The sequence below is a fragment of the Camellia sinensis genome, chromosome 4, assembly GCF_055761805.1.
Source record: "Camellia sinensis isolate YWXY chromosome 4, ASM5576180v1, whole genome shotgun sequence".
NCBI lineage: Eukaryota > Viridiplantae > Streptophyta > Magnoliopsida > Ericales > Theaceae > Camellia > Camellia sinensis.
In genome coordinates, this window is record NC_138964.1 from 185,427,247 (window position 1) to 185,455,069 (window position 27,823).

Below are 27,823 nucleotides of genomic sequence, written 5' to 3' on the forward strand. Positions count from 1 at the left end.
TAGAAAACTCAACAGTAAAAAATGTAATTGTTTTATATGTAAAGAACCTAATCATTTTGAAAAAGCCTGCTCAAAAAGACAAAGGCCTAATACTAATAAACAAATAGAAGACTACATATTATAGAAAACTTAGAAGAAGATATAGTTAGCATAAATAGCGATGATTCAGAAGTGTATGACATAATCAGTGGTTATGAATATCAAATAGAAGCCATAAGTTCAGATAGTGATTCAGAAAGTGATACAGATATAGATAATCTTCTAGGACAACTCAACCAAGAAATAGGAACGACTCCTTCTCATGATACTTTCTTTATGATAGAATGTAACGCAGATACTGAATGTCAGCATAATATTCAAATATGAGTAGGATTTGATACCACTAGATGCAGCTATTGTAATTGGTTTCCAGCTAAAGATAAGAGAGTTCAGTGTTTATTATGCAGTATAACCTATTGTATAGTCTGTCTCGAAAAATTAAACATGACCCATAAGATAACATTAGGAAATAACAGGGAAGATCAAAATATAGAAAGCAGAGAATTACATCTAACAATTAGAGAATTAGAAGTACAAGTAAGAGAACTTAAACTTCAAATACGTGAGATAGAAACTAAGACTAGTTTTGACATAGAATGTTTAGAACTAGAAAATAGACAGCTTAAACAGCAGCTAGAACAATTTCACAATAAATACCCTTTAAAAGATAAACTGATTGAAAAACATATGAATTCTTTAGAATTAGTCAACCCAGTTGATTCTCAACCCTTTAGTCAATACTCTCAAGCACAACCAGATAATGCATATTTGCCATTTGATTACTCTGTTATACCCAAGCCAAATTTAGTTGAGATCTCTTGTGTAATTAAATTTGTAAAAAAAACCCTTAGTATAGATGCCATGATAGATACAGGAGCCAGTAAATCATACATTGAACAACACATAGTTCCATCCGGATGGAGCACAGCTTTGACAACCCCAACTTTAGTCAGTATAGCCGATGGCACTAAACAGACATATACACATTGCATCAATGGCGCACAGATTAATTTTCATCATCTAGGTTCTCAAACTCAACACATGGAATGGTTCACATTACCTCAAGTCTGGATTGGAAATACTAGACAAAATCATCCTTTCACCTTAGGACTTAACTTCATACTTAGTTTATAAGGTGGCATGTTTATCCGTCAAAACAACATCAGTTTCTTTAAACACACAGTACATACACCCACAGCATATGCCCTTAGCACCATAGCACATTCATTAAAGTTGCGTGCGAAGCGTGGTGGTACCATAGGAGTAGATTCGGTTCCTGCTAGTTTTTTATTTCCAAGTAGACACATTTTTCCCAAGCTAGCCCAAAAATATATACCTGATGAAATAGCAAATACTTCTTTAGAAAATTTAGACATAGAAAATTATGAATTAGAGGATTTAGAAGAATTTGATTGTAAAGAAAATAGTGACTATTGGAACCTAGAAGATTTTCAACAAACAGTTAACCTAGAATTAATTTTTGCCAAAATAGAAAAATTAAAGAAAAACCCAATATACAGAAGAACAGAAAATGATTTAGATTAAATAATAAGATTAGCTGAAACAACATAGATTTTAGGAGAACAGCCTACGAAATATTGGGAAAGAAATAAAGTTTTATCTAGTTTAGATATAAAAAATAAAGATTATAGGATTACATCAGCACAGATAGATCATACGCCATCAGATATAGAAGAATTTAGAACACAGATTACGGAGTTACTAGATTTAGGAGTAATTAGACCTAGTAATAGTCCACATAGGAGCGCCGCATTTATGGTAAGAAATCATGCAGAAATAAAAAGAAGAAAAGCTGGAATGGTGATAAATTATAAAAGATTAAATGACAACACAAAAGACGATAAATATAATATACCAGATAAAGATCAACTCATAAATAGAATTCAGACAGCAAAAATATTTAGCAAATTTGATTGCAAGTCAGGATTTTGACAAATAAAAATGGAAAAGGAAAGCATACCATGGATAGCCTTTTGTTGTCCACAAGGACATTATGAGTGGCTAGTCATGCCTTTTGGACTAAAAAATGCACATTTTATATTTCAGCGTAAGATGGATAGCATATTTAATAAATATAGTTTTATACTGGTATATATAGACGATATATTAGTATTTAGCCCAGATAAAAATAGTCACATAGATCATTTATATATAGCATTAGAAGAATTCATAAATAATGGAATAATAATTAGCAAGAAAAAAATTGTATTAAATAAACCTCATATAGAATTTTTAGGAATGGAGTTCAGAGTTGGAAAAATTAGGTTACAACCTCGCATAGTTAAGAAAATTTTAGATTATCCAGATAAATTAGAAGATACAAAACAATTTCAATCATTTTTAGGAATTTTAAATTATGCACGAATGTATATTTATAACCTTAGTAAAATAATAGGACCCCTATTTAGTAAGACCACACCCACAGGATAAAGATATTTCAATCAACAAGATATAGCTTTAGTTAGAAAAATTAAAGACATTTGTAAAAATTTACCAGACCTACAACATACCTTGGAATCAGAATATATAGTCGTAGAAACAGATGCAAGTCAATTAGGATGGGGAACAATATTATTAGCTAAACCTAATAAGTATGATAGTAAAAATAAAGAACGCATTTGTAGATATAGTTTTGGAAAATTTAAAGAAAAAGACACGACCATGACCATCCTAGATTTTGAAATATTAGGAGTAGTATACGCAATAAATAAATTTAGATTATTTTTGCACAAACCTTTTACAATTAAGACAGACTGTGAAGCTATAGTTAGATTTCATAACAAATTTAACGAGCGCAAGTTAAGTACTAGCAGATGGGCAAAATTTTTAGACTGTATAGTAGGACAAGAATATAAAGTAGAATTTGGACATATTAAGGGGAGTGATAATAGATTAACAGATTGGTTAAGTACGAAAATTTATTTAGAAAAAGAAAATAATCAGTTTAATTTTTGTGCAGACAATAGAGAACAACAAAACCATGAACTTTGGGGGATTCGCTCTTCCCATTCATGAAGGCAGAAACAAGTTCAGACCATTAACATGAATTGAGTTAGACCCAGTTCAACAATGTCTTCTAGAGAACCTTTGGAACAGTCATAACCACCCTGCTAAACGCCTGTCAGCCTTGAACTCTCTTAGTATATATTTTTCAAAAATCCAAAATAAACTTTTGTCTAAAAGTTTTTATTTCTATGTAATAGTTAAAGGAACCAAGCCTGGTATTTACCATGACTGGATAAAAGTTGAACCCTTAGTTAAAAATTTTCCCACACCTCAGTATAAAGGATTTTATGATTTCGAGTCAGCCAGTACCTATGCCCGAAGACAAATAGGAACCAGTTACTTTATCAGCCAGATAGCTAAAGATTACCTGGACACATTGGGAAAGATGCAGTCAACCATTCTTGCCACTAGTGGAGTTCCAGTTAGCCAGATAATTGGAAGCAGTAGTACTGGAAGCACTAGTTCTAACCTTCAAATAGATTCTCAAAATCCTCTCAAAATGTGCAGACATTGTGAAGGCCTTACCAGAAATTTCAAGAAAATTATGGATAAAGGCAAAAGGGTCAGTGAAGAGCTAGACCGCTCCGAGACGAAGAAAAATAATTGAGAAGCAACCATTCGAACCCTAACCAACCAGCTTAAAAAATTAGCTCCAGGAAAAACAACTGCCCCATTTCTCAACCAAGAAATCAGACAACTCACCAGTGAGGAATTTGAACAATTGAGTGCTAGAATGTATTTCTTCAGGCATTCTATCATTCGATCTTTTTGTGAGAAAAATCAAGCAATAGAAGACCTCAAATCCCATATATGCACCTTAGTCGAAGAAAGTAGAAATAGTGAATTAGTCACCATACAACAGTTTCTTCAGGACCTCTCCATAGCAGGAGCTTACTGCCCTGGCATAGCTTATCAATGGACTTATCTCTACGAGGATGAAGAGCAACCCTGTTTAGAAGAAGAAAAATGTAATAAGAGGTTAGAACATTTTGGTCGATGCCAGTGCAATTTAGATTTCAGCATCTGCCTTTGCTAGATAAATCTAGCAACATTCGAGCCATTGGAGATAGAGCTTAGGGGCAAAACACGTTATCTAACAGCCTCACAATTGTTAGATTACGGCTTTGTCTCTAGAATAATTTTCTCAAATCCTGATCAGACAGATAGCTTTGGGAATAAACTTGTTCATTCAGTACTTTGTGTAATAGAAGAGCATCATCCATATGTAGAAGCATTAATTAATAGCAGATTACCAGAATGGAAAGGAATATGGTGCAATCCAGCTAAACATAAAATGTACCTCAGAGGAACCTCGACATTTCTAGGATACCCAGGACTTCTCAATCGAAGACCCTGGCCATGTAAAAAATTTTCGCTCAGAGATCAGCTCAATAAATGGAGGAAATTTGCTAATACTCCTCTATTAGCTTATAATGGAAATTATGGATGTCTAGCTTGCGAAGATAGAAATCAGAAGATATATTGTAACTTAGCTATCCAAGGATATCCCTTCAGCAAAGAAACATTCGTTGATGAAAGTCAGTATCCCAGATATCAGCATAGCGTCTCTCATGAGTCACCAGTAATGGGAGAAGATGACCAAGATAATCAATGGGAAGATGAACTAGCTATGAGAGATGATTTTTACGACCAACTTTCAACAGTTGACTTAAATAATCTCTCAGATAGAATGTATGGATAAAAAAAAAAAAAATATCTCTCATTATTTTATTTTTTTTCTCTATATCCTTCACTTAGGGGTTGTTTGGAATGACCTAAATAAGTGCACTTTTTATCTTTTTACGAAAAGATGTGCAGAAAAATAGAGAGGTGATGTGATGAAAAAAAAATAAAAAGATAAAAAGATGAATTATTTTGGTATTGACAAACTTGGCCTTAATTTTATCCTTTGTCCTCAGGTTCAAAAAAGCAGGAGTGATAGCAGCATCCCAAAAAAATTGGGCAGTGAATTGCTGGGCAGTTGGAACAGGCCGCCACAAATCTACCCTGACACGGTCTAGGTAACACCAACTAAATGAGAGAGATGTAATTTAACATCGGCACCCGAAACACTGTTCCTCTAAAACCTCTCTCCCTCTTCTTTGCATCATCAGAAGAATCAACGCTATACACCAATTCTGCTTCTTCGTTTTCCATCTTTCTCTGCAAATCGATTCTCCAAATTGACTCAACTCTCCAACCATGGACAACAACCTCGGAGCGCGAACCGACGATCCATTCCTAGTCAAGTACAACGCCACCGATCTCCGAATCGCTTCCGAGTTCCTCTCCAACTGGCTTCCTTTTCTCTCCACAGATCTCTGCCTCCAGTGCACTCAAACTCTCTCCGATCGCATTCGATCCCTCGCCCCAGGTTCTCTAAAACCCTTATATATATATATATATATATGTATATGCATGTGTATGCACAGTGAATTGTATGTTAATTCATGTCAGGGTTCTCTCTCTCTCTCTCTCTTGATTATCTGATTGTGTTCAATTCCATATTTTGTGCTTTATTTGTTGAATTTAGTTTGTTTTTCTCCCAATTTTTTTTATGGGTTCTACTACACATCATTATCACTTTCTACAATTAACCCAACAAAAGACACCATTCGATCCCTCGAGCCCAGGTTTCCAAAACCCTTCGAATTTTTCTATACATATATGCATGTATATGCACTTAATTTTATGTTAATTAATGTCAGGGTTGTCTAAAGTTCAGTTTTTTTTTATATTTTTTATTTTTATTTTTATTCTCACTTGATTATCTGGTTGCGTTCAATTCGAGATTTTCCAGTGTGCATGTTTCGTTCATGCTTTATTTTGTGAATTTGGTTTTATGGGTTTCACATCACTCCATCATTTTCTACAATTAATCCAACAGAAGACACCATTCGATCCCTCAACAACTCAGGTTTCCAAAACCCTTGAATTTTTGTAGACATATATCATATGCATGTATATGCACTTAATTGATGTCAGGGTTCTCTCAAGTTCTGTTTTTTTCCCTCTCTTGATTCTATGTCTGTGCTCAATTCGAGATTTTCCAGTGTGTATGTTTCTTTCATGCTTTATTTGGTGATTTTATTTTTATTTTTCCAGTTGTTTATATTATTGGTATCTTTTGTTGGGTTAATTGTAGAAATTGATGGAGATGTGGAACCGATAAAACAAGAAGAGAATTCAGCAGTTTTGACTTCGAAAGATATGGATTTAAATGAAATTGATGAGAACCATGACAATTGCAACACAAATTCTCTTGGTAGTTGGAAGGATGCTGCAGATTTGAATGATACTGCAGATACGAACTCCCTGGGGAGTTGGAAAGATGAAGCAAGTGGTTGGTCAGACCCTGCTGCAGAGGCCTCGAGCAGTGAAACAGTTGGCTCGGCGGTGGTGACCAGTGGGAGCCCAAGGGTGCGAATGTCTTGGGCTGATATGGCTCAGGAAGATGAACTTGAGGAGGAGGAGGAAGAGAACGAAGTAAATGGTCAGTCAGTTAATAGGTATGCTCAGTTAGGAGAGGCAACAGTGGCTGTGAAGGTTCAGCAGAAGCCCGAGTTGTCAAGAGAGCAGAGGGAGTATATTCGGTTCAGCAATGTGAAGAGGAAGAAGGATTTTATTTGCTTGGAGAGATTTAAGGGAAAGATTGTTAACATTCTGGAGGGATTGGAGCTTCACACTGGTGTTTTCAGTGCTGCAGAGCAGAAGAGGATCGTTGATTTTGTGTACTCATTGCAGGAGAGGGGAAAGAAAGGTGAATTGAAAGGTCAGTCAATTCAACCCACTGCTAGTCCATCAAATTCTGATGTAATGCTGGTCAAATGCTTTTAGTTTCGTCTATTTTTGTTTTTTGTATTTTTTCCCCCTATGCCAATCAGTTGTTGGTCCAGACTTTGGATTGTGGGTGGCTTGCTCAATTAAGAATAGACAAGGTTCTTTGTGATGTACAATGTCTGTTTGTTGTACTTCAAAGGTTATCGTAAAATAAACTTTACGATCAAAGTTAATTATTTTTGTCATAGTTTGGGGGATTAATATATAACTATTATTCAAAATGTCAAGGAAGAGGCCGGCCTTGATGCAGTGGTAAGGTTGTTGATGCAAATCTGTTCAACAATTTGATTGATCACAAAACTAGAATAAATGGACAATTGATTGAAAAAAGAAGATAAAAAATATGGAGTAGAAAAAGAATAGAGAAGGAAAGGAGAACAAGGGTTACAAACCCTAACACACAAAAATGGCCACAACCCTAACTCAATATCAATAATTCAAAGTTAACCTAGGACTACTACATAAAGCCATATATATAGACAACATAGGAAACCTAATTAAAAGTAGGAAATTAAATCGTAACATTATTTGGAAATAAAATAAGTAAACTAAATATACTAAGATCTTAATTAAACTATCAATAATAAATAAATAAACATAAATATAAAATTACAAATAATAAAATCTCCATATCACATTACGCATCATGCTCACTGACTGAAAAAAATAACTCGTCCTCGAGTTTTCCTTTTAAGTATTGAACTTGTCCATGCCATAGAATCAAATATTTCTAGTAGGTTGGCTCTTTGATTTCTTTCTGCAATTGAAGCTCTTCTTTAGTCCAATTTTTCTTGGTCTTCAAGTTGTTGATGAGGTCCACCAAACACAGACTGAATTCGGAAAAAAAAAAAAAAAAAATTCAATGCCAATAAAATCAATATTGTCTAACCTGATCAAAAAATTAGTTGGTGATGGGTCACTAGGAAGCTCCTCCTTTGGTGAAATCATATTCTGCATGATATTTTCTTGCCTTTTAGTTTCGGCTTCTTGGACTTCTGAAAGTTCTTCCAAAATAATATTAGGTTTCTCGTACTTTGGAATTGCTAGATCAATAACTTCCATGTGATCTTCACAATCCCCTTGAAGAATTTATGAAGTTTCTCCAAAAAAATAGACTAACAATTTGTTCAAAGTTGCTTTCAGCTGAGTCATTTGTTTCTGCATCTCTTGCACATCTTTCTTCATCTCTTGGTGTTCTTGACATAGGGCCTCAAATTTGGATTTTAACTCGGGGGTGAACATGGTTAATGCGAATATATAGAAATATATATTTTAAATAATGATTTTGGTTCAAATCGATGAAGCCGTATGAAGAAGGCAACCACACTAAGTGAACAGAGAAAGGCGGATCAAAGTTGGGCTCTAATACCAATTGATGTAGAAGAAATCTGCTCAACAATTTAATTGATCGCAAAACCAGAATAAATGGGGAATTGATCCAAAAGAGAAGATAAAAAATATGTAGAGTAATAATAATAGAGAAAGAAGGAGAACAAGGGTCACAACCCTAACACACAAAAATGGCCACAACCTTAACTCAATATCAATAATTCAAAGCTAACCTAAAACTATTACCTAAAGCCTTATATAGAAGCAACATAGGAAACCCTAATTAAAAATGGGAAATTAACTTGGAAACCTAATCCCTAATAAAATAAGGAAAGTTAATATACTAAGATCTTATTAAACTAACCAAACCAAGTCTTAAGTCCCATCAAATGAGGTTGACTATATGAATCATTCTTCTCCACGCGGCCTTATCAAAAACCACGTCGTTAGTCAAATTAAGTAGATTCATATATCTATTTATAATGTTAACCAACGTTAATTTAGGCCTACCCCGTCCCCTAACACTTCCATCTACTGTTACAGTATCGCATCTCTTCATTACTGTCTGTGTTGGTCTACGTTGAATATGACCAAACTATCTCAATCGATTCTTTCTCAACTTATTTTCTATCGGTGCTACTCCTACCCATTTCCGAATACACTCATTCCTAATTCTATCTTGTCTAGTCTTGTCACACATTCACCTTAACATTCTTATCTCAGCCACGCTCATCTTATCTACATGTTGTTTCTTGGTTGCCTAACACTCCGTCTCATACAACATCGTTGGTCTAATAGCCGTTCTATAGAACTTACCTTTAAGTCTAGTAGGTATTCGTTTATCGCATTGTACCCCAGAAGCACTTCTCCACTTACACCATCCCGTCTTAATCCTATGGGCCACATTCTCATCAATCTCCCCTGCTGCTGTAATAATCGACCCTAAATAACGGCAATGTTCACTCTTAGGCAGTTCTTAGTTCTCAATCTTCACTTCTTCTTTGCTTTCATTGTTACTGTTACTAAATTTACGCTCCATGTACTCTGTCTTAGTTCTGTTTATCCGGAATCCTTTAGATTCAAGGGCTTTTCTCCAAATCTCCAACTTTGTATTAATTCCTTCTCCAGTCTCATCCACTAGCACTATATCGTCTGCAAAAAGCATACACCATGGCACGTCATCTTGGATAGTTCTCGTCAACTCATCCATAACTAAAGTAAAAAGATAAGGACTTAAGGTAGATCTTTGGTGTAGCTCTACAGTGATAGGAAATTCATTTGTCTCTCTAGCAAGCGATCTAATAATGGTCACCACCCTTTCATATATGTCCCTAATCATATCAATGTAACATTTTGTCACCCCTTTCTTCGCTAACACCCACCATATTATATCCCGGGATACTCTATCATATTCTCAAGGTCGATAAATACTATATGAATGTCTTTTTTCTTTTCTCTATACTTTTCTATTACTCTCCTCAATTGCTTCCATTGTTAACCTGCTAGACATAAACCCAAATTGATTCTCTGACACTTTTGTCATATCTTGCAATCGGCGTTCTATAACCTTCTCCCATACTTTCATTATATGACACATTAGCTTGATTCCTCTATAGTTGTTGCAATTCTGGACATCTCCTTTATTCTTATAAATTGGTATTAAAATACTCTTTCTCCACTCATCTGGCATGTTCCTAGTCAACAAAATTTTGCTAAACAACGTAGTCAACCAAGTAACCCCCTTTTTACCCAAACACTTCCAAGCTTCAATAGGGATATCATCTGGTCCTAAAGCCTTATTTGATTTCATTTTCTTAAGTGCAATCTCCACTTCAAAGTTCCTAATCTTGCGATAGAACCTCTACTTTTGGTTTATCTTATTACTGGATATTTCTTCCCTTATTGCCGTACTTCCATATTCCTCATTCAATAGTTTCTCAAAATAGTTCTTCCATCTTTTCTTAATCTCTTCATCCCTCACCAATACCTTAGAATCTTCACTCTTGATGTACTTAACTTGATTAAAATCCCTTGTTTTCCTCTCCCGTATCTTAGCAAGTTTGTATACTCTCTTCTCTCCCTCCTTACTATCTAGTCTAGTGTATAGGTCATCATGAGCTTTCAACTTAGCCTCTCTCACTATTTTCTTGACCTCCTTATTAGCCAATCTATAGCTCTGAAGGTTTTTCTTAATTCTATCCTTTTGCCACTTTTTAAAGCACTCTCTTTTTGCCTTAACTACCGCTTGAACCTTTTCCCTCCACCACCAAGTTTCCCTGGAGCTAGGTCCCATTCCTTTCGACTCTCCAAGCACTTCCCTTGAGATTCTCCTTATACAATTAGCCATCGAGTTCCATATAGTGTTAGCATCATCTTCCAAGTCCCAAGTGCCTTCCTTATCCATTCTATTCTTAAATATTTCTAATTTATCCCCTTTTAGATCCCACCATCTTGTCTTACGACACCCACCATCTTTCCTAGCTTGGTATTGCCCTCTAAAACATAAATCTAGTACCAAAATCCTATGTTAAGAAGTCAGGCTCTCTCCAGGAATCACTTTACAATCATTGCATTTCAGGCAGCCCACTTTTCTCACTAAGAAGTAATCTATTTGGCTCTTAACTGACCCACTCTTAAAAGTTAATAAATGTTCCTCCCACTTCTTATACATAGTATTGGCCACCACCAGATCAGAAGCCAATGCAAAATCTAAGATACTCTCTCCAACCTCATTTCTGTAACCAAAACCGTATTCACCATGCACCATTTCATAGCTTAGTTTATCTATGCCTACATGGCCTTTAAAATCTCTACTTATAACCAGGTTCTCTTCTACGAGTATTTCTTGTAAGATCTCATCCATTTGCTCCTAAAAATCCATCTTAGTCTGATCATCTGATCATCTAATCCTACTTGAGGGGCGTATGCACTAATAACGTTCATTATATTCCCTCCAATAACTAGTTTAACTAACATAATCCTATCTCCTTTTCTAATAGTCGCCACTACATTCTCCACAAGACCCTTGGCAATTAAGATTCCTAACCCATTCCTGCGTCTATCCTTACCACTATAATACAGTTTAAAACCGGTATCCTCAAATTTCCTAGCTTTCTCACCCGTCCACTTAGTTTCTTGTACGCAAGTTATACTAACTCTCCTCCTAATCATAACATCTACCAACTTTATTATCTTACTAGTTAAGGTTCCTATATTCCAAGTGGCTACCCTAAACCTATTGTCTTGGACTAACTTTTTTACCCGCGTTCGTCCGGAAAAACGCGAAAATCTTTGCCCATTTTTCACCGCACCCAGGCGTCGATGCGGCGCTCCTTGCTCACACTAAGATCTTATTAAACTATCAATACAAAATAAATAACCATAAATATAAAATTACAAATAAATAAAATCTCCATATCACATTCTGCATCAATTGTTCCACAATGCCTTTGGTGTCATGAGTTTGAAACATGGGAACAACACCTTTGAATGTAGGGGTAAAATTGCATACATATGACCCTCCCTAGATCTCACAACAGTGGGAGCCGCATGCACTGGGTTGTTTTTTTATTGAGGATCAAAGGAATTTATGTTCAAATTGTGATATGTCTAACTATTAACTTTGCCTACTTTTGAGTGTAAGAGAGGTTTGTTATTCTATACATGTTTGGTATAGGTAAGACATATTATTTTACTTAGAATGAATTAATGAATCCCATTGAATCAAATTTGAAGTTGTTTTGTTAGTTTGTTTGTCATTTTTTACTATTTTTATTATAGCTTCTCTTGCAAAATACAAGATTTATGGTTGATTTGGTTGCATTCTTATTTTGTCAAGTTCCATATGGATGGATTTGGATCGTGGTGTAGGGATTTGATTTGGATTTTCATTTAGATTGTGGCTTATGCAGGAAAAATTGGATATTTAGTTAGAGAGTGGAAAATTCATTATCTAAATTGAAGAAAAACGCGAAATTTCCTAAAATACAAGGATCTGAAAATGAACTATACATTAATCTGTCAAATGCAATAGGGAAAAAAAAAAGGAAGGGGGGGGGGGGGTGTTGGTTATAAGGAAAAGAAAAATAAACTACCTACAGATACCAATTGTCTAAAGATTTTATAAGATGGAATAATGCAGTAACAAAGTTTCGTGGCAAATTTTTAGAAACTTCTCAACCATTCTCTAAATCAAGTTTAATAATTGAACATACCAAACATCAAGAAAATGCTCATTCTTGAAGATTTTAACCATGATGTTGTATACTCTTAAGCAAAACCCGTTAAACTATGCAAAGAAAAAAACCCAAATTGTAGTGGATCTCTTGCCATCAGCCTCTGTTTTTGTGAGAGATAGAAAGTGGGGGAGAGTGATGTTTCATGTGATTCAAATCTTCTGTGAGCTTGGAAAAGGGAGGAAGGAGAGAGATGATGTTAGCAGTGATTGCAAGGGATAGAGGCAATACAGATTGGGATGAGGGTACGATTTCCATTAGATATCCCAAATTGCATCTTATATGGAATAGTAATTTTGATAATTGTCAAGTAAGTAGGAATATCTGGTGAAATAATATTACTTATCAAGAAGAACAAAAAACTAATATTACTTATCAGCAATTACTCTAGCACACGCATGAGTAATCCTTCTTCCCAAACCCGCCCTTACCGTAGTTAAGCCCCCTCCCAAATTGTTTCTACTAGGGGTGGGTTGGGCTTATTACCCATTTAGATTGAATATTGGCATTGGCTTTTTTAGAAGCTAAAAAAGCTATTGTGTTTGGGAAGTTGCTGAAAAATTAGAATTTTTTGTAAATGAAAAGGTTAGAGTTGCTTTCTATCTTTTTTATAGCTGATAACAAGCAGATCTTTTGGTTTTTTGGCTTATTTCGCCAAAAAAGCAGCTGTTTTAGCTAAATCCCAAAAAAGTCTCTGGTGTTGGGGACAAAACCATCACTATTGGTGATGTAGACGTCCTTTTGTGAGAAAATGCTTCAACATTTTGAAGTCTACAATGGCCAACATTTTAACCACTACTTTGCTTAGTTAAATCTGTGTAGGATATGATGGTTCAAATTAACAAACTTGGAAGGCAGCCTGTGGAAATATATGTCTGTCAAGTTGCCCAGAATGATGAGTAAATCATCCTAGATGCTTTGGTTATAGAACTGCTTAAACAACCATAATAGTTCCCAAAAGTTCACAATTATTTAACACTATTCTCATGAAAATTAGTTAGAAATAAATCTTTTTCCTTTTCTTTCTTTTTTTCTTTTCTTTCTTTCTTCTTCGATTTGTATTTTCTGTGTATGCAAAATTGATTCATTTGTTGATCATTTACTCCTATTTGTAGGAGATCCGTAGCGTATTAAGCTTCCTACTATTTTGGAAGAATTGTAGCTTTAAGTTATAAAGTTTATGTATATACTGCTTTTGTATTTTTTTTCTTTTTCTTTTGATAAATATACTGCTTATGTATTGTTGGCTAGTGACATAGATAATTGATGTAGTGTATTGTTGCTTTCCATATAACAAATGAGCGATAATTAATACCCTGTACATTTCATACATCTGCATATATTTTGATACACAGTTAAACTTTTGATGATCTTAGATTAACCTATTTTTCAAAGTAGAATTGGGTTGAAATTTCCCTTTGTTTGTTTTGTGGGAATGCCAGTGCTTTTTATATATTGTTCATCCGTCAAACTTCCATGTATTGGTTGGAAACATTTGTGCTGAATACCATAGCATTGCCTATTTGTATTGTTCTTACAGAGCGCACTTACACTGCACCCCAAAAGTGGATGAGGGGCAAGGGGCGTGTGACTATTCAATTTGGTTGTTGCTATAATTATGCACCAGTAAGTCTCTCTATGTTTCCGAGTCACTTTATAGTGGAAGATACTTAAGTGACAGCTCTAGAATGAGAGAAGAAAATAAAAACAGATTGAGAAAAACTTACAAATTCGATATTCTGCTCGCAGGATAAAAATGGTAATCCACCTGGCATCCTTCCGAATGAAAATGTAGATCCTATACCTCATCTTTTTAAGGTGATCATTAGGAGGCTAGTCACATGGCATGTTCTTCCTCCATCTTGTGTGCCCGACAGTTGCATAGTCAACATTTACGAAGAAGGGGACTGCATACCTCCGCACATCGACAACCATGATTTTGTTCGACCCTTTTGCACTGTTTCATTTCTTAGCGAGTGTAATATATTATTTGGATCAAACTTGAAGATCGTGGGTGCTGGTGAGTTCAGTGGTTCTATTGCAATTCCCCTGCCTGTCGGGTGAGTACGTGGAGCCCATCAACTTCCGTGCATTCTCTCTTTACTTCCAGCTGCTGCATATATTTATTGGTGATTGAATATGCCTGCTTGGAAATTATAGAGTTCAATAATTATCTCTGTTAAATCAATTTTTTTTCTCTTTCAAATGGACTTATTATTTCCTTTTTCATGCAGATCTGTCCTTGTTTTAAATGGAAATGGTGCTGATGTGTCTAAGCATTGTGTGCCAGCAGTTCCTACTAAAAGGTACAGAGAAACTTTTTCTGATACTTACAGTCCATTTGGATGGAGTGATTTGGTGAGAAATGATTAGAAATGAAGAGAAAGAGAACTCTTATCTCATGTTTGGTTATAAGTTAAGTGAGAAATGGTGAGAGATAATGAGAGAGAGAGATAGAGATCTTATTTTATAGGTTTCATGAGAAACAAACTGATTGGTTGTATATTTTTCATAATACTGAGATTGCCCATTAAAATATTAAGGAGGGAAAAGAAATCTCACTTGTATCCCCATATCATGTACTCTGCTTTCTTACTTATCCAAACGTGATGAGAAAGCACAATAATTTCTTATCCTTTTTCGCCTAGATGAGAGATTGGAATCATTTCTTTTCTTTTCTTTTTTTTAATCCCGCGATCCAAATGGAGTTTTTTTTCATTCAGTCATGTTTGCTCATACTATATATGCCATTCTGTTTACCTAATCTGATTATTTTTGGTTTCTATTTTCCCTGTCCGATGTGCTCCTAGGATATCAATTACTTTCAGGAAAATGGATGAATCAAAATGGCCTATCGGATTTGTTCCTGAACCTGATTTGCAAGGACTTCAGCCATTGTCTTATGAAACCAACAGATCAAAAAGGCAGACTCCACTGAAACCAAAGCTTTCTATGAGCAGGCAGGTAGCCAGAAGAGAGGATAATAACAGAGACAAGGCAAGGGGATCAGCAGGGAGAGGAAACTACCATGTGGAGCCTCAAGTCTCTCTTCAGATTCAACGGGGACCTTCAAATAGGCGGAGAGTCAGTGTGAATTTGGACGGTTGATGGGTATGTGAGTGTTGATATTTAAACACAAGCTTGTTGGTCTGTTGTCTTCTGGACTGGTCATCAGAGGGCTTGGTAGTTGATAAAGTGGTCTTCTACTTGAGGGTTTGATATTGTGTTTCATTCGTTACGAGTGTCAAAAGCGCTAGTGCCTTTTTCTATTGCATTTATAAGGTTTTCCCAACTGCTATGTGAGTTTCATTCTACAAGCGAGAATTATTGATTAGTTTTTTATCGAGTTGGATGTGAATGATCATCGGTGCAAGTTGGAGCTTGGTGAGGCTTGCACTGTTTGATGGATATAGTCATGATTTCACATTGTGATGGGTTGGGAATGGATTGTAAGGCTAGGGACGCATGGTTAGATCTAGCCCTAGCCAACTGATTTATGGTTGGATCAACTAGTTTGAATGATTCATGTCATTGCTGTGATGTCAATAAATTGTTTGCTTGTATAAGCATTTTTTACCACTGCATAAAAATTGTACAATCACCAGTGTTCTTTCTTCTTCTTCTTCTACTTCTTCTTCTTCTTCTCTGCTCAATGCCATTACTGGAGACTTTATAACTTGTAACATTTGCTTGACCACATTGTTTTTTGTTGCCAAATGTTTAGATCTTGTAATTTGGATTTGTTGATTGAGCATGAATAGCTTATTGTGGAGTCGTCATATTGAACTAGAGGCCTTGTCAATTTGAGAGTATGCATGTTGAAAAATGTATGAGATGTATGTATAAAAGAGTTGTATCTTCTGTGCAAGTATTTGTGATATTTTTTGTACATCGAGGAGGAGGGGAGTCGAACTAGTAATCCCTCATGTTTTGGCCACTACGATAACATTTTTGTTTTTGTGAAAAAATAATGTGCCAAGTAACCCAATTGTATTATCATGTGAATTGTGAGTTCCCCTTTACCACTTGGATTAGAGTCAGCGACAGGTTAGGAATCTTGTTTAAACTTTTACCCTTTCGTATTCTCTCTTTTTACAAATTTTCCTCATTATAAAATTTCAATTTTCTTCTCATCTCTACTCTCCCAAACTCTAACCTCACCCTAACTGCCACCTTTCTCTACCCATCCCTTCTACTCTCCCAAACTCTAACCTCACCCTAACTGCCACCTTTCTCTACCCATCCCTTGCTTTGTGCCTGCCCAACCCCAATCCCAATCCCTCTCCATCCATTCTCAACCTATCCTTAACCTACCATTCAGCCAAAGTTGCCACCAAGTGTTACCTTTTGCCATCTTTTGCTAGCCACTTTCCTATCGATCTCTTTCACGTTCTTTCCTTGTTGATTTGTTTTAGTCAATCTCTCTCTTTCTTTCAACCGTTCTCTAGGTGAAGTCGGTGTGTAGGGAGTAGTGGGGTGGGAGTTGGGGTCACGAGTGAAGGAAAGGGGAGTTGGGAAGGGTCAGCGAGGTAGCAATTTGGGAGGTGAAAGTCTCTATGGGAGAAAGGGGGTGGCAGTGGGGTCGGAGCAGAAGTGGAACTAGGTTTAGGGTTTTATACAATGAGGGTAGAATTGGAAGCAAAGTAGGGGGTCCAAATAAATAATAATAATAATAATAAATTTTAAAATTTTGAGGTGAGGGTTACAAAGAAAGAAGAGTCCAAAGAAATTTGGTTAGGGCAAATAGCAATAGTTTTGTCGAATAGAATGATATGAGTAGTGGGGTGCACGGGTTAGATTATGTTAATTTTGATAAATTGATAATTTTTCAATCAGTATCAACTTAAGTTGCAACCCTCTGCTCTTATAAGTGTATTTTTATATAGTGATAGAACTAATTCTAAATAAAACATCTCATTTTGTTATCGTTTGTTTGGATTTATTTATTTTTTTTTTAACTATTTGTTATCACTTGTTTTAACTTAAAATTTTGCTTGCAGGTCAATTTTATGCACATCAACTGTCAATTTCAAACTATTAATTTGTCTTAGTAGACTAGTTCAAGTGTTGGAGCAGTTGCACTTGTAGTAGTTATTTATTTCGCAAAGCCAATATGTGATTGTATTGTAAATAATATTTTGTGATGATCATAATGTTTAAAAAATCGTGATTTTAAATTGAATGCAACCGTATTTTAATAATTCGGTCCAATTTAATTACAAATTTTTCATAACTTAATTTGATTTCAAATTTCATAAAATAGTAAATAATAATTTGATTTTTTTCCTGTATAAACCAAAATTAGGGTTACAAATGAACATAATGGTTATTGAACAAACTTGAATTTGGTTTGATAAGCGCTCGTTCGAACTCGGTTTGTCAAATTTTTATTTTGTTGGGGTTTGAACTTGTTAAAATCTTAATAAACAAATTAAAACATATTAAAACTTGATTCGTTAGCACGGCTCTTAGCTGTTTGTTTAACATTTATTTAAATAATAGAATAAATATATTATTACATATTAAATAATGTAAAAATATGTATAAAAAATAGGATAAATATACTATTTGTATATTTAAATAATGTAAATAATAACTAAATTTATTTATACGTAAATAATAGCTAATTATAAATAATACATTTAAATAATATTGGTGGTAGATATTATTATTTTAGTAAGATATTAACTTTTGTTTTACTATAATTGTACAATCAAAGTGTGAATTTATAATTTCTTATAACTCATTAGAGCTCATGAACATACTCGAATTTGGTTCTTTAAATTTTCATCAAGCTTAGGTTTGAACACATTAAAATCTTAATAAATAAATTTAAACATAAAAAAATTTGGCTCAACTCGACTTGACTCGTTTACGATTCTAATCGGAACTAATATGCTTATCCCTTACCTATTATTAAGAGTTGTCTGACATTGTTTTTTTGGGTAAATTACACTTTGCCCCTCTAAAGTTCCACTCATTTCTCACTTTGGCCGTTAGTTTGATTTTTTTTCACTTTAACCTTGTATGTTTATAATCCTTCCCACTTTGACCCTTTAAGTTTGATTTTTCCCACTTTGGTCTTTCATGTTTGTAATCCTTCCTACTTTGATTCTTCATGTTTGCAATCTTTCCACTTTACTCATAGACTAAGTTCCATAAAAAAAAGTAACAGAATTTGTCACATCATTAACACGTCAACTCTATATGTGATGTAAAAAATTACTAAAGATGCAAAAAATAAAAAATAAAAAACAAAAAAATTGAATTTTTTTTTTTAGTCTTTAGTGAACTTTTTTTAAATTTATTCCTAAACATTATTACATTATAGATGCATCTAGATTATATGTAGCTAAAAAAATAAAAACAAAATTTAACTAAAAAAAGGAAAAAGTTCACTAAAAAGAAGAAAAAAAAACAATAGTAAAATTTTCATTTTAGAATTGACAATACAGGCGTTTGAGTCAGTATATTTTTATTTTTCTTTGTTTTTAGTAAATTTTTTTCTTTTTTTAGCTAAATTTATTTATTTTTTTTAGCTGTATCTAATATAGATGTATCTAAAATGTAATAATGTTTATGAATAAATTTAAAAAAAAAAAGTCCACTAAAGACTAAAAAAATTTCAATTTCAATTTTTTTGTTTTTTACTTTTTATTTTTTGTATCTTTAGTGAATTTTTTATATCACACATGGAACTGATGTGTTAGTGATATAGCAGATTCTGTTAATTTTTTTGAATGGAAGTTAGTTTAGGAATAAAGTGGGAAGAATTATAAATATGAAGGGTCAAAGTGGGATGGATTGCAAAATGAAGGGTCAAAGTGAAAAAAATTAAACTTAAAAGGCCAAAGTTTGAAGGATTGCAAACATAAAGGGTCAAAGTGAGAAAAATTAAATTTAAAAGACCAAAATAAGAAATTGGTGAAATTTTAAGGGGACAAAATGTAATTTGTCCTTGTTTTTTTTAGTTGATTTTTTCCTAATTTTTTTTTTCTAATTTTAAAAGAAGTTATACTTTTAAAATTTACTCCACTAGACTGAAAAAATAAAAAAGGTTTAGTAAAGGCCATAAAAGATGTTTTTATTTTATTTTTATATTAGAAGGATTAATTTTTTGACTAGACAAAAAAAAAAGTATAAAAATCTAAAAAAATTATAGTGAAGGCCCAATTTTTTTATTTTTTTTATTTTTATATTAGATGAATTAAATTTTTGACTAGACGAGCAAAAAAAATATATATATATATATATATATATAAAAATGTAAAAAAAATGTTTAATAAAAGCCCAAAAAACAGTTGATTTAAAATTTTTTTTTTTTTTATTGTAGACGGATTAAATTTTTTTTTTTTGACACAAATTAAATTTTTTTTTTTTTATTAAAGACAATTTTTTTGAAGATTGTAGATATATATACCGTCAAAGTCCCAACTTTACCATTAGTTCTCCCAAGTCTCCCTCGTAGAGGCACTACTTCGGAGAGGGAAAGCAACCGTGCATTCCTAAGCTAACAGTTTCGTGTTTGGTTGATCACTGCTTCATTCTCTGTCCTCTTTCCCAAACCCTAGTTTACATATTCAAACTCACTCATCAATTTCCATACTCTTCTTCACCTCAATCACATCCCAGATATTCACTATACATAGTCTAGATTGTAAAGAAAAACCCTAGAAATCAAAAATCCCAGTTTAAATTCCTCCAATTTCACCCAGCAGTGAAGCTAGGGTTTCGGAATCTCCACCAGCCATGAGTCCCGTTCAGAATCTAGAGCAGCACTCTCGCCATCTCATCGAACCCGACCTCCGTATCTCTCTCTCTCTCTCTCTCTCTATATATATATATGTATATATATCTGAACCTGTTTGTGGATGAACTTAATGTTTGTTTGGTTTTTTTTGTGATTTGAAACAGCAATTCAGGTGAGGCTTCAGATGGCAATGGAGGTTCGGGACAGTTTGGAGGTTACTCATACGGGGGAGTACTTGAATTTCCTAAAATGCTACTTTCGGGCTTTCTCTGCGATTCTGTATCAAATTACAAAGCCGCAATTAGTTGACAACCCAGAGCACAAGCTCCGGAACATCGTTGTGGAGATTCTCAATCGTCTCCCTCACAGCGAAGTGCTTCGTCCTTTTGTTCAAGAACTCATCAAGGTCTCAATGCATGTCATCACTACTGATAATGAAGAAAATGGGTTAATTTGTATTCGAATAATATTTGATATCCTTCGGAACTTTAGACCATCGCTTGAAAACGAAGTTCAGCCCTTTCTTGATTTCGTATGTAAAATTTACCAGAATTTTAGATTAACTGTCAGCCATTTCTTTGACAATCCGGGTGCTGCGGCTTCTGCGGCAGCAGCAGCAGCTTCTGCATCGGCGACGACGAATTTGATGTCGGCTTCTACAGCGTCGACGTCGACATTTGGTTCAATGGGAGGAGAAGATGCTAAGCTTATGGATGTGTCGGACCAAGTAGGTCCTTCTAGTGTGTATGTTGGGGCTGGACAACTTAATCCCAGTATTCGGTCCTTCAAGATTATTACAGAGACTCCACTGGTGGTTATGTTTCTGTTTCAGTTGTATAGCAGGCTTGTCCAAACTAACATTCCTCATTTGTTGCCATTGATGGTTACGGCTATATCTGTTCCGGGTCCTGAAAAGGTTCCACCTCATTTAAAAAGCCAATTCATTGAGTTGAAGGGTGCACAAGTTAAGGTTAGTGTTTGCTTTTCTTCATGTAATTCTCCAATAATATTATCTGGAAGACACCTCATATTCATTGATGTTAGGCCAAAATGCTACGACAAGTGATGGGTCTTTGACTTACTTATGTATGCTAATGCTATATATGGTTTATTTAAATTAATGGAAGTTATTTCATTCTAGACGAAACTGAATGTTTTATCTGGGTGCTCTTTGAAAATTAACGAGGCATTTGAAATAACAGAAAACAAATTGTGGAGTTTTATTGGTATGGTTTACCAGAATATGCTGCATTGGTTCATGGTAGCAATAATTATATTGTGTTTTTGCCCCTTCAAGTGGAAGCAATATTTTATTTGGTAGTTTTAGTTGTAAAAAAGAAGATATTTCAACACTAACTGTAGTTTTCCTGCTGACACGACTAGTAAGTTGACAAGTGAATTGAGAACTAAACATCTTGATACATGTTTAGTAAGATTTTTGTTGTATCACTATAAAATGAAGTATTGGGAGCACCGAGTTGCTGGCACTGCTTATGTTGTAGCCTATTGAATTCTATAATGAGGAATTTGGAATGTTGAGAGAGAATATTTAGAAGAATGAACAGTAGGTAGACGATGAATGAATATCTGGAAGTAGTAAGGGAAAAAAAGAAGGAAGAGGTAGTGAGACAGAGGGAGAGGGGAAAGAGAGGTAGGTGGATGAGGCTGTTGAAATTATTTACAAGTTTGCACTTTCTCAGTGGACTGAAGGAGCAAGCAACAGAGTAGTTATTTGACACAATATTATGGGTATCTGCCCAACAAAATAAAAAAGATGAAGTGAAAACTATGTACTCGGAACAAGAACCAGTTTCGTTTAAATCAGATTTGTTTTCTTTAATGATATTGTTTGAAGCATTAATTATTTACTTGATACTGATATCCTTTCCTGCTATTTTGCAGACAGTTTCTTTCTTAACTTACCTCTTGAAGAGCTTCTCTGATTATATCAGGCCACATGAAGAAAGCATTTGTAAAAGCATTGTCAATCTACTGATTACCTGTTCCGACTCTGTATCCATTCGAAAGGTGAATAGAAGCCTTGGATTCCCCCTCCCCCTTCTCATCTCCTGCATCCTGCTAGTGTTTCTAAATTTATACGTGTTGGATGCAGGAATTGTTGGTAGCCTTAAAGCATGTTCTTGGGACAGATTTTAAGAGAGGGTTATTTCCTTTGATTGACACTCTGTTGGAAGAGAGGTAATATTTTTTGACTGTGAAAGTAACGACAATATTTGAACTTTGCTCCTTTTTATTGTTCCTTAAAATTTGTAATATATTCAACTGCCACTTTACTTTATGCTTCTGTAACTGCAATATCATCTATTGATTAACACGGTTCTTCAACATTCATTTTTGGTTTCATTTTATCTCCTTCCATTTTTTTTCCTTTTAAATTTTGGGGATTTTTTGGTTAATGACATGTTGTTTTGACCAAGGAACAAAATTTCTTTTTGTTTGTATCAAAATAACTGAATCGTTTTCATTTCCTAGCAAATTGACATGAAACATTACTGGAAAATCAAATTTTAATATTTCCATGGAATGACACCAAAAATCATTGAAAAACTCTATTAGGAATTTCTACCAAGAGCTATTTGTATCTGTCATTTTTGGTTAAAAGAAATTTTTTTTGAGAATAAGTATTAAATTTATTTTTGAATATGATAAAATAGAGAGGAGAAGATGTGAGATAGAAAGGTGAAGAGAAAATAGGCTCAGTTAAAGTCATTTATTTTCTTTTTTTGTTATTATGAATACCTTCTTTTTTTCTTTCATAATTTATAAATAACTATCAATGTTACTTTCTTTTTTGTTTTTGTTTTATTTTTACCATCCCTAAGTGAGAAGCTCAATAAGTGAAATGAAGAGTGCTGGTATCACTTTTGATGAGGCTGAGTTTCCTTCATTGCAGTGAAATATTCGATGCTTTGAGGAGAGAAGTATTTACACTTTTGTATTTAATTTTCTAAACTCTTTACTATTTTAAAATATTTTATTTATTTGCTAAATTTAAAAATTGAAATGTTTATGTCTGGACGCCTTGAGGCTTATGCCTTGCTTCACAAAGGGGTAAAATGCTTCATGTTACATATTTACTTTTAAAACGTTTTATCGTATGATAGTAAACTCCATTTACTAGTTAGCCCTTTAAAACTTTGTTCATGTGTTTTTAATATTCATTGATAATTTATTTTATTTTTAAAATTGAGTTTATTTGGGTGAATATATGATAAATGGGGGGAAAAAAAATTACAAATCAAAATGGAGTGCAAGTGAGACATGTTTTACCATGTTTTCAGTGCATAGTGAGAACTGTGTGAAAATGGTGTAGTTTTCTCACTTGCACTCTATTGATTGATTATTTGAAATTCCCCCTATTTTGTTCTGTAAAAATTTATGTATTATTGATTGATATATGTTGATGTAGTGTTTATTACAATTACAAGGATTCCTATTATATAGGAGTGTGTTTGGGAGTAGGTGGAGAGTAGGTGAAGTGGAGGTGGTAGTGGTATAGTGGGTTAGGTTTAGTGGAGTAGGTGAGGTGGTAGTGGTGGTAGGTTTATGGTAAATTCTAACAGTCCCCGGCAAACTCAAGGGGGATAGGAACTAACCAACTTGAGTTTGGAGATAGTAACAAAACAAGAAAATACATAAAAATAAAAAAGGATAGGAGACACTGTATGGTCGTGTCAGACCATTGGTGAAGACACTGGATGGTGGTGTCATAACGTTGTAGAGGACACTGTATGGGGGTGTCATAACGGTGTAGAGGACACTGGATGGCGGTGTCAGACCGATGTAGAAGACAGTTTATGGGGTCATGTCGGACCATTGTAGAAGACAGTTTATGGGGTCATGTCGGACTGTTGTAGAAGACAGTTTATGGGGTCATGTCGGACTGTTGTAGAAGACAGTTTATGGGGTCATGTCGGACCGTTGTAGAAGACAGTTTACGGAGTCTTGCTGGACCCTTGTAGAAACTAACCGGAATTAATGTCGAGACAGTTTACAGAGTCTTGTCGGACCCTTGTAGAAACTAACCGGAATCTATGTCGGGACAGTTTACAGAGTCTTGTCGGACCCATAAAGGAGCTAACCGGAATCAATGTCGGGACAGTTTACAGAGTCTTGTCGGACCCATAAAGGAGCTAACCGGAATCAATGTCGGGACAGTTTACAGAGTCTTGTCGGACCCTTAAAAAGTCGCACCCTCAAAAGGTGTGCCCAATCTTTCAAAAAGGCGTGCCATCAAAAGGCGTGCCCAATTCATCAAAAGGTGTGCCGGACATGATGGCGAGGCACGTGAGTGCCTTGGTTGGCGTGCCCGTTTGTCGGCAAGTGGCGCGCGATACGCGTGGCTGCCTCGGCTATTTAACCAAGACTGATGCTGAGGCTGAGGCAGACAAAAAACTTCTGAAAATCCTCTGAAAAAACGCTTCCTTTGCTGAGAGAGAAACTCTGTAATACTCTGTTGTCCAGAAAATGGCTTCGTCTTCCCGTGGTCTGCTCACTCTCTTTCCAGACCTTAACGAGTCAACAAGAGAAATAACTGGTGCGGTGGCCAGTGAACCTCAACCAAACACCTCTGTGTTTGCTCCGCTGAACTTTCCGATGCGGTCGGTGGAGCAAAAAATGGCGGTGCAAACTGATATTGAGGCCAATCAGTATACTTTAAAGTCATGTGTGGAAACCATGACGGCGGTCACAAACTTGTCGCACCGGCTGCAGAGCAGGACAAATGAGGTGCAACAGTTAAACTCCCAGCTGGCTCTGCTCCAACGCATGTATAAGGATGCGCGAGCAGAGATAAGTGTGCTAAAGGCGGAAAACAAGGAGCTGAAGCGGAAGGCCACCGTGATGTTCCGATTTGGAGGGCCGCCATATGCTGCAGTGGAGGAGCAGGGAGTAGTGATCATGCCCAGTGGAGTGGGAAACACGGAGGCAACACCGTCAAGGGCCGCCCAGGACGGAGGCAAGAAGAAGAGACCGGCGGCAGAGTAGATCGGTGGGTGGCCGTCTGCAGAAAAGAAAACAAAGCTTGTTGTTGTTGTGATTTTTGTGTATTTTTGTTGTTGTTTTTTTTTTTTTTTTTTTTTTTTGGGTGTAAAATGTGGATCAGGGTTGATCCCGATATGAATAAAATGAGTGTATTGTGCAAATCTGTATTTTTTTTTTTTTTTTTTTTTTTTAAATAAAAAAGAAAGAGAAAAAAAAATAAAGAAAGTGGAGCAACAGGAGTGGACAGCTGGCCCATTGCTTTGGTGAAAACCAAAAGAGCAGAAGAGCACCATTGCGGTGGTTGTGTGATATAGTTTTAATATTTCAGTGAGTGGGATGCATGATGGGTGATATAAAAAGATGGGAACAAGCCCATGTGGGTTAGGGAATGGCGATGATAATGTTTGGTGGGAGTGGAAAAAGTAAAGGGAGAGAGAGAAAAGAATCTTGATTGGATTTGAGAAAATGCTCTGGAAAGATAGGCCCACAGAAAATCATCATCTGGAGAGATAGGAGAGAGAGAGAGGGAGTGGGTTGATTTGTGGGTTTGAATTGAAGGTGTCTAGGTGTAGGGTTGTACGACCCAGGTGTGGTTGGAAGTGAAGATGGATTCGAAGGGGCTAATGAGATTCAAAGCCGACAGCGATTCGGAGATCACGAAGGGGTTCTGTTCGTGCTTGATTTGGGTGCTGGACACGGCGGCGCCGGAGGATTTGAATGTTGGGTTGTCGGGTCGGACCCATTCTAGGGTGAATACTTGGCATAATGTGTTGATGAGTATGCAGAAGAGCAGCTCTTCAGTGGAGAAAAGCTATGAATTGCCAGATGGGCAAGTGATCACTATTGGAGCAGAGAGATTCCGCTGCCCAGAAGTTCTCTTCCAGCCATCACTCATTGGAATGGAAACGGCTGGAATCCATGAAACCACTTACAACTCCATTATGAAGTGTGATGTCGATATCAGGAAGGATCTCTATGGAAACATTGTGCTTAGTGGTGGATCAACTATGTTCCCTGGAATTGCTGACCGGATGAGTAAGGAAATCACTGCCCTGGCTCCTAGCAGCATGAAGATCAAAGTGGTGGCCCCTCCTGAGAGAAAGAGAGAGGTGTCTGGAACCTTTTTCAATCGTTGGTTGAAAATGGAAGTTATGCCTCAGCACAGGAAAGACTTTGCAGTCCTGGAGTAGCACAGTTTCGTGACTGGAATCATATCGTATCGGAAGATACCTACCTCATGGATGATCTTGGGTTCCACCATCCCTTGTGAAAGGGCTTAAAAGTTGCTTTCAGAGTCTTATGGTTGGTTGAGTTTTGTAATAGCAAAAAAAAAAACAAACCAACCTGAAATCTTGTAAAATATCGACAGAATAATGTCGACAGAATATAGGAGACACAGTGGGAGGTGGATGTATCGTTGGATGCTGCAGAAACTGTAGTCCGGGCAAATCAAAGAGCAATACTGCAACAAGAAGATCTGGTCCTTTCTTTGTTGAAGCTTGATGTGAAGTTGATCTTGACGGGCGGAATAGGTTGAGGTCCGGCGGGTGGCCAAGGCGAGGTTGCCGCCCGCCGGTGAAGCGAAAAATACTTAGGTCTTAACCTTGCTCTGATACTATGTAAAAATTTATGTATTATTGATTGATATATGTTGATGTAGTGTTTATTACAATTACAAGGATTCCTATTATATAGGAGTGTGTTTGGGAGTAGGTGGAGAGTAGGTGAAGTGGAGGTGGTAGTGGTATAGTGGGTTAGGTTTAGTGGAGTAGGTGAGGTGGTAGTGGTGGTAGGTTTATGGTAAATTCTAACATGTTCACCCTATTTTGTTGAACATTTTTCTTAATCTTGTAAAAGAACCTTGCTTACCAAAAGGAAGAGGGCTTGGGATATTTTATGTTTTGTATCACATATGATTTAATTTTCTTGAGAATTTCTTTAAGAATTATGAGTTTCTTTTCAATCTAATTATTCTTTGAGCTAGGGTCTGGTTCAATTTAGGGCTAGCCAAGTTATTAAGCTTTGCTTGATGGGTAATGCTTGGTCAGCTTGAGATTGAGTTCAATTGGAAGTTTGATTGTATGTATTTGTGTCATCTTTAATGCAGTAAGAGAGGGAGAGATGTATATGAAAATGGGGTTGTGGATCAACCTTTCAACATGCTTAAAAGTTCTTTATTTTACAAAATAATCCCATCTATATCGTGTTTTATAACAAAGTCATCTTATTTGTGCTATTGCCCTTGTTTCAAGAATTTAAAATTTAAAATTTAAAAATTTACCCCTACATATTGGAGAGGTGTCCCAAATGTATTCGAAACATATATAACTTCCTTAAAAATTAATTTAGTAATTTTCTGATATGTATGACTTGTGCCCGATAAATGAAATTCAGACATGACAACCGTAGGGGATAATACATGCTTCGCAGGACATGTGGTGTAGACTGGAGTTACTCATTGAGCTCTAGTCTTCTAGGCATGTACTTCATTTTGGATTAAGAGCCTGCATTTTTTTTTAAATTTTTTTATGTGCTTTGTTTTCAGAAAAAAATAGGAAAAGAGATATGAAATAGGTTATCTAACATCAAAACAAGTAAG

The 27,823-nt window shown here is 35.5% G+C and overlaps 2 protein-coding genes and 1 pseudogene across 3 annotated transcripts in view; all 3 read left to right on the forward strand.

Annotated features, from left to right (window-relative positions):
• Window positions 1–4,964: 4,964 nt before the first annotated feature.
• Window positions 4,965–16,068, forward strand: LOC114294491 (RNA demethylase ALKBH9B). Its single transcript, XM_028238624.2, has 6 exons — window positions 4,965–5,440; window positions 6,212–6,838; window positions 14,011–14,096; window positions 14,220–14,530; window positions 14,705–14,776; window positions 15,281–16,068. The coding sequence occupies exons 1-6, from the start codon at window positions 5,269–5,271 to the stop codon at window positions 15,576–15,578; spliced, it is 1,566 nt and encodes a 521-aa protein (XP_028094425.2). The 5' UTR covers window positions 4,965–5,268; the 3' UTR covers window positions 15,579–16,068.
• A 3,840-nt stretch (window positions 16,069–19,908) lies between these two features.
• LOC114294512 (uncharacterized) overlaps window positions 19,909–27,823 on the forward strand; it is a 42,924-nt gene continuing 35,009 nt past the window's right edge. Inside the window, exons 1-4 of the mRNA XM_028238646.2 lie at window positions 19,909–20,277; window positions 20,385–21,190; window positions 22,123–22,248; window positions 22,334–22,419. Coding sequence (XP_028094447.2) covers window positions 20,220–20,277; window positions 20,385–21,190; window positions 22,123–22,248; window positions 22,334–22,419 — 1,076 coding nt within the window. The 5' untranslated portion in view covers window positions 19,909–20,219. The remainder of the gene's footprint in view (window positions 20,278–20,384; window positions 21,191–22,122; window positions 22,249–22,333; window positions 22,420–27,823) is intronic.
• On the forward strand, window positions 25,813–27,031 carry LOC145789763 (actin pseudogene; annotated as a pseudogene). The gene has a single exon (XR_014328072.1). The product of XR_014328072.1 is annotated as an actin pseudogene (transcript).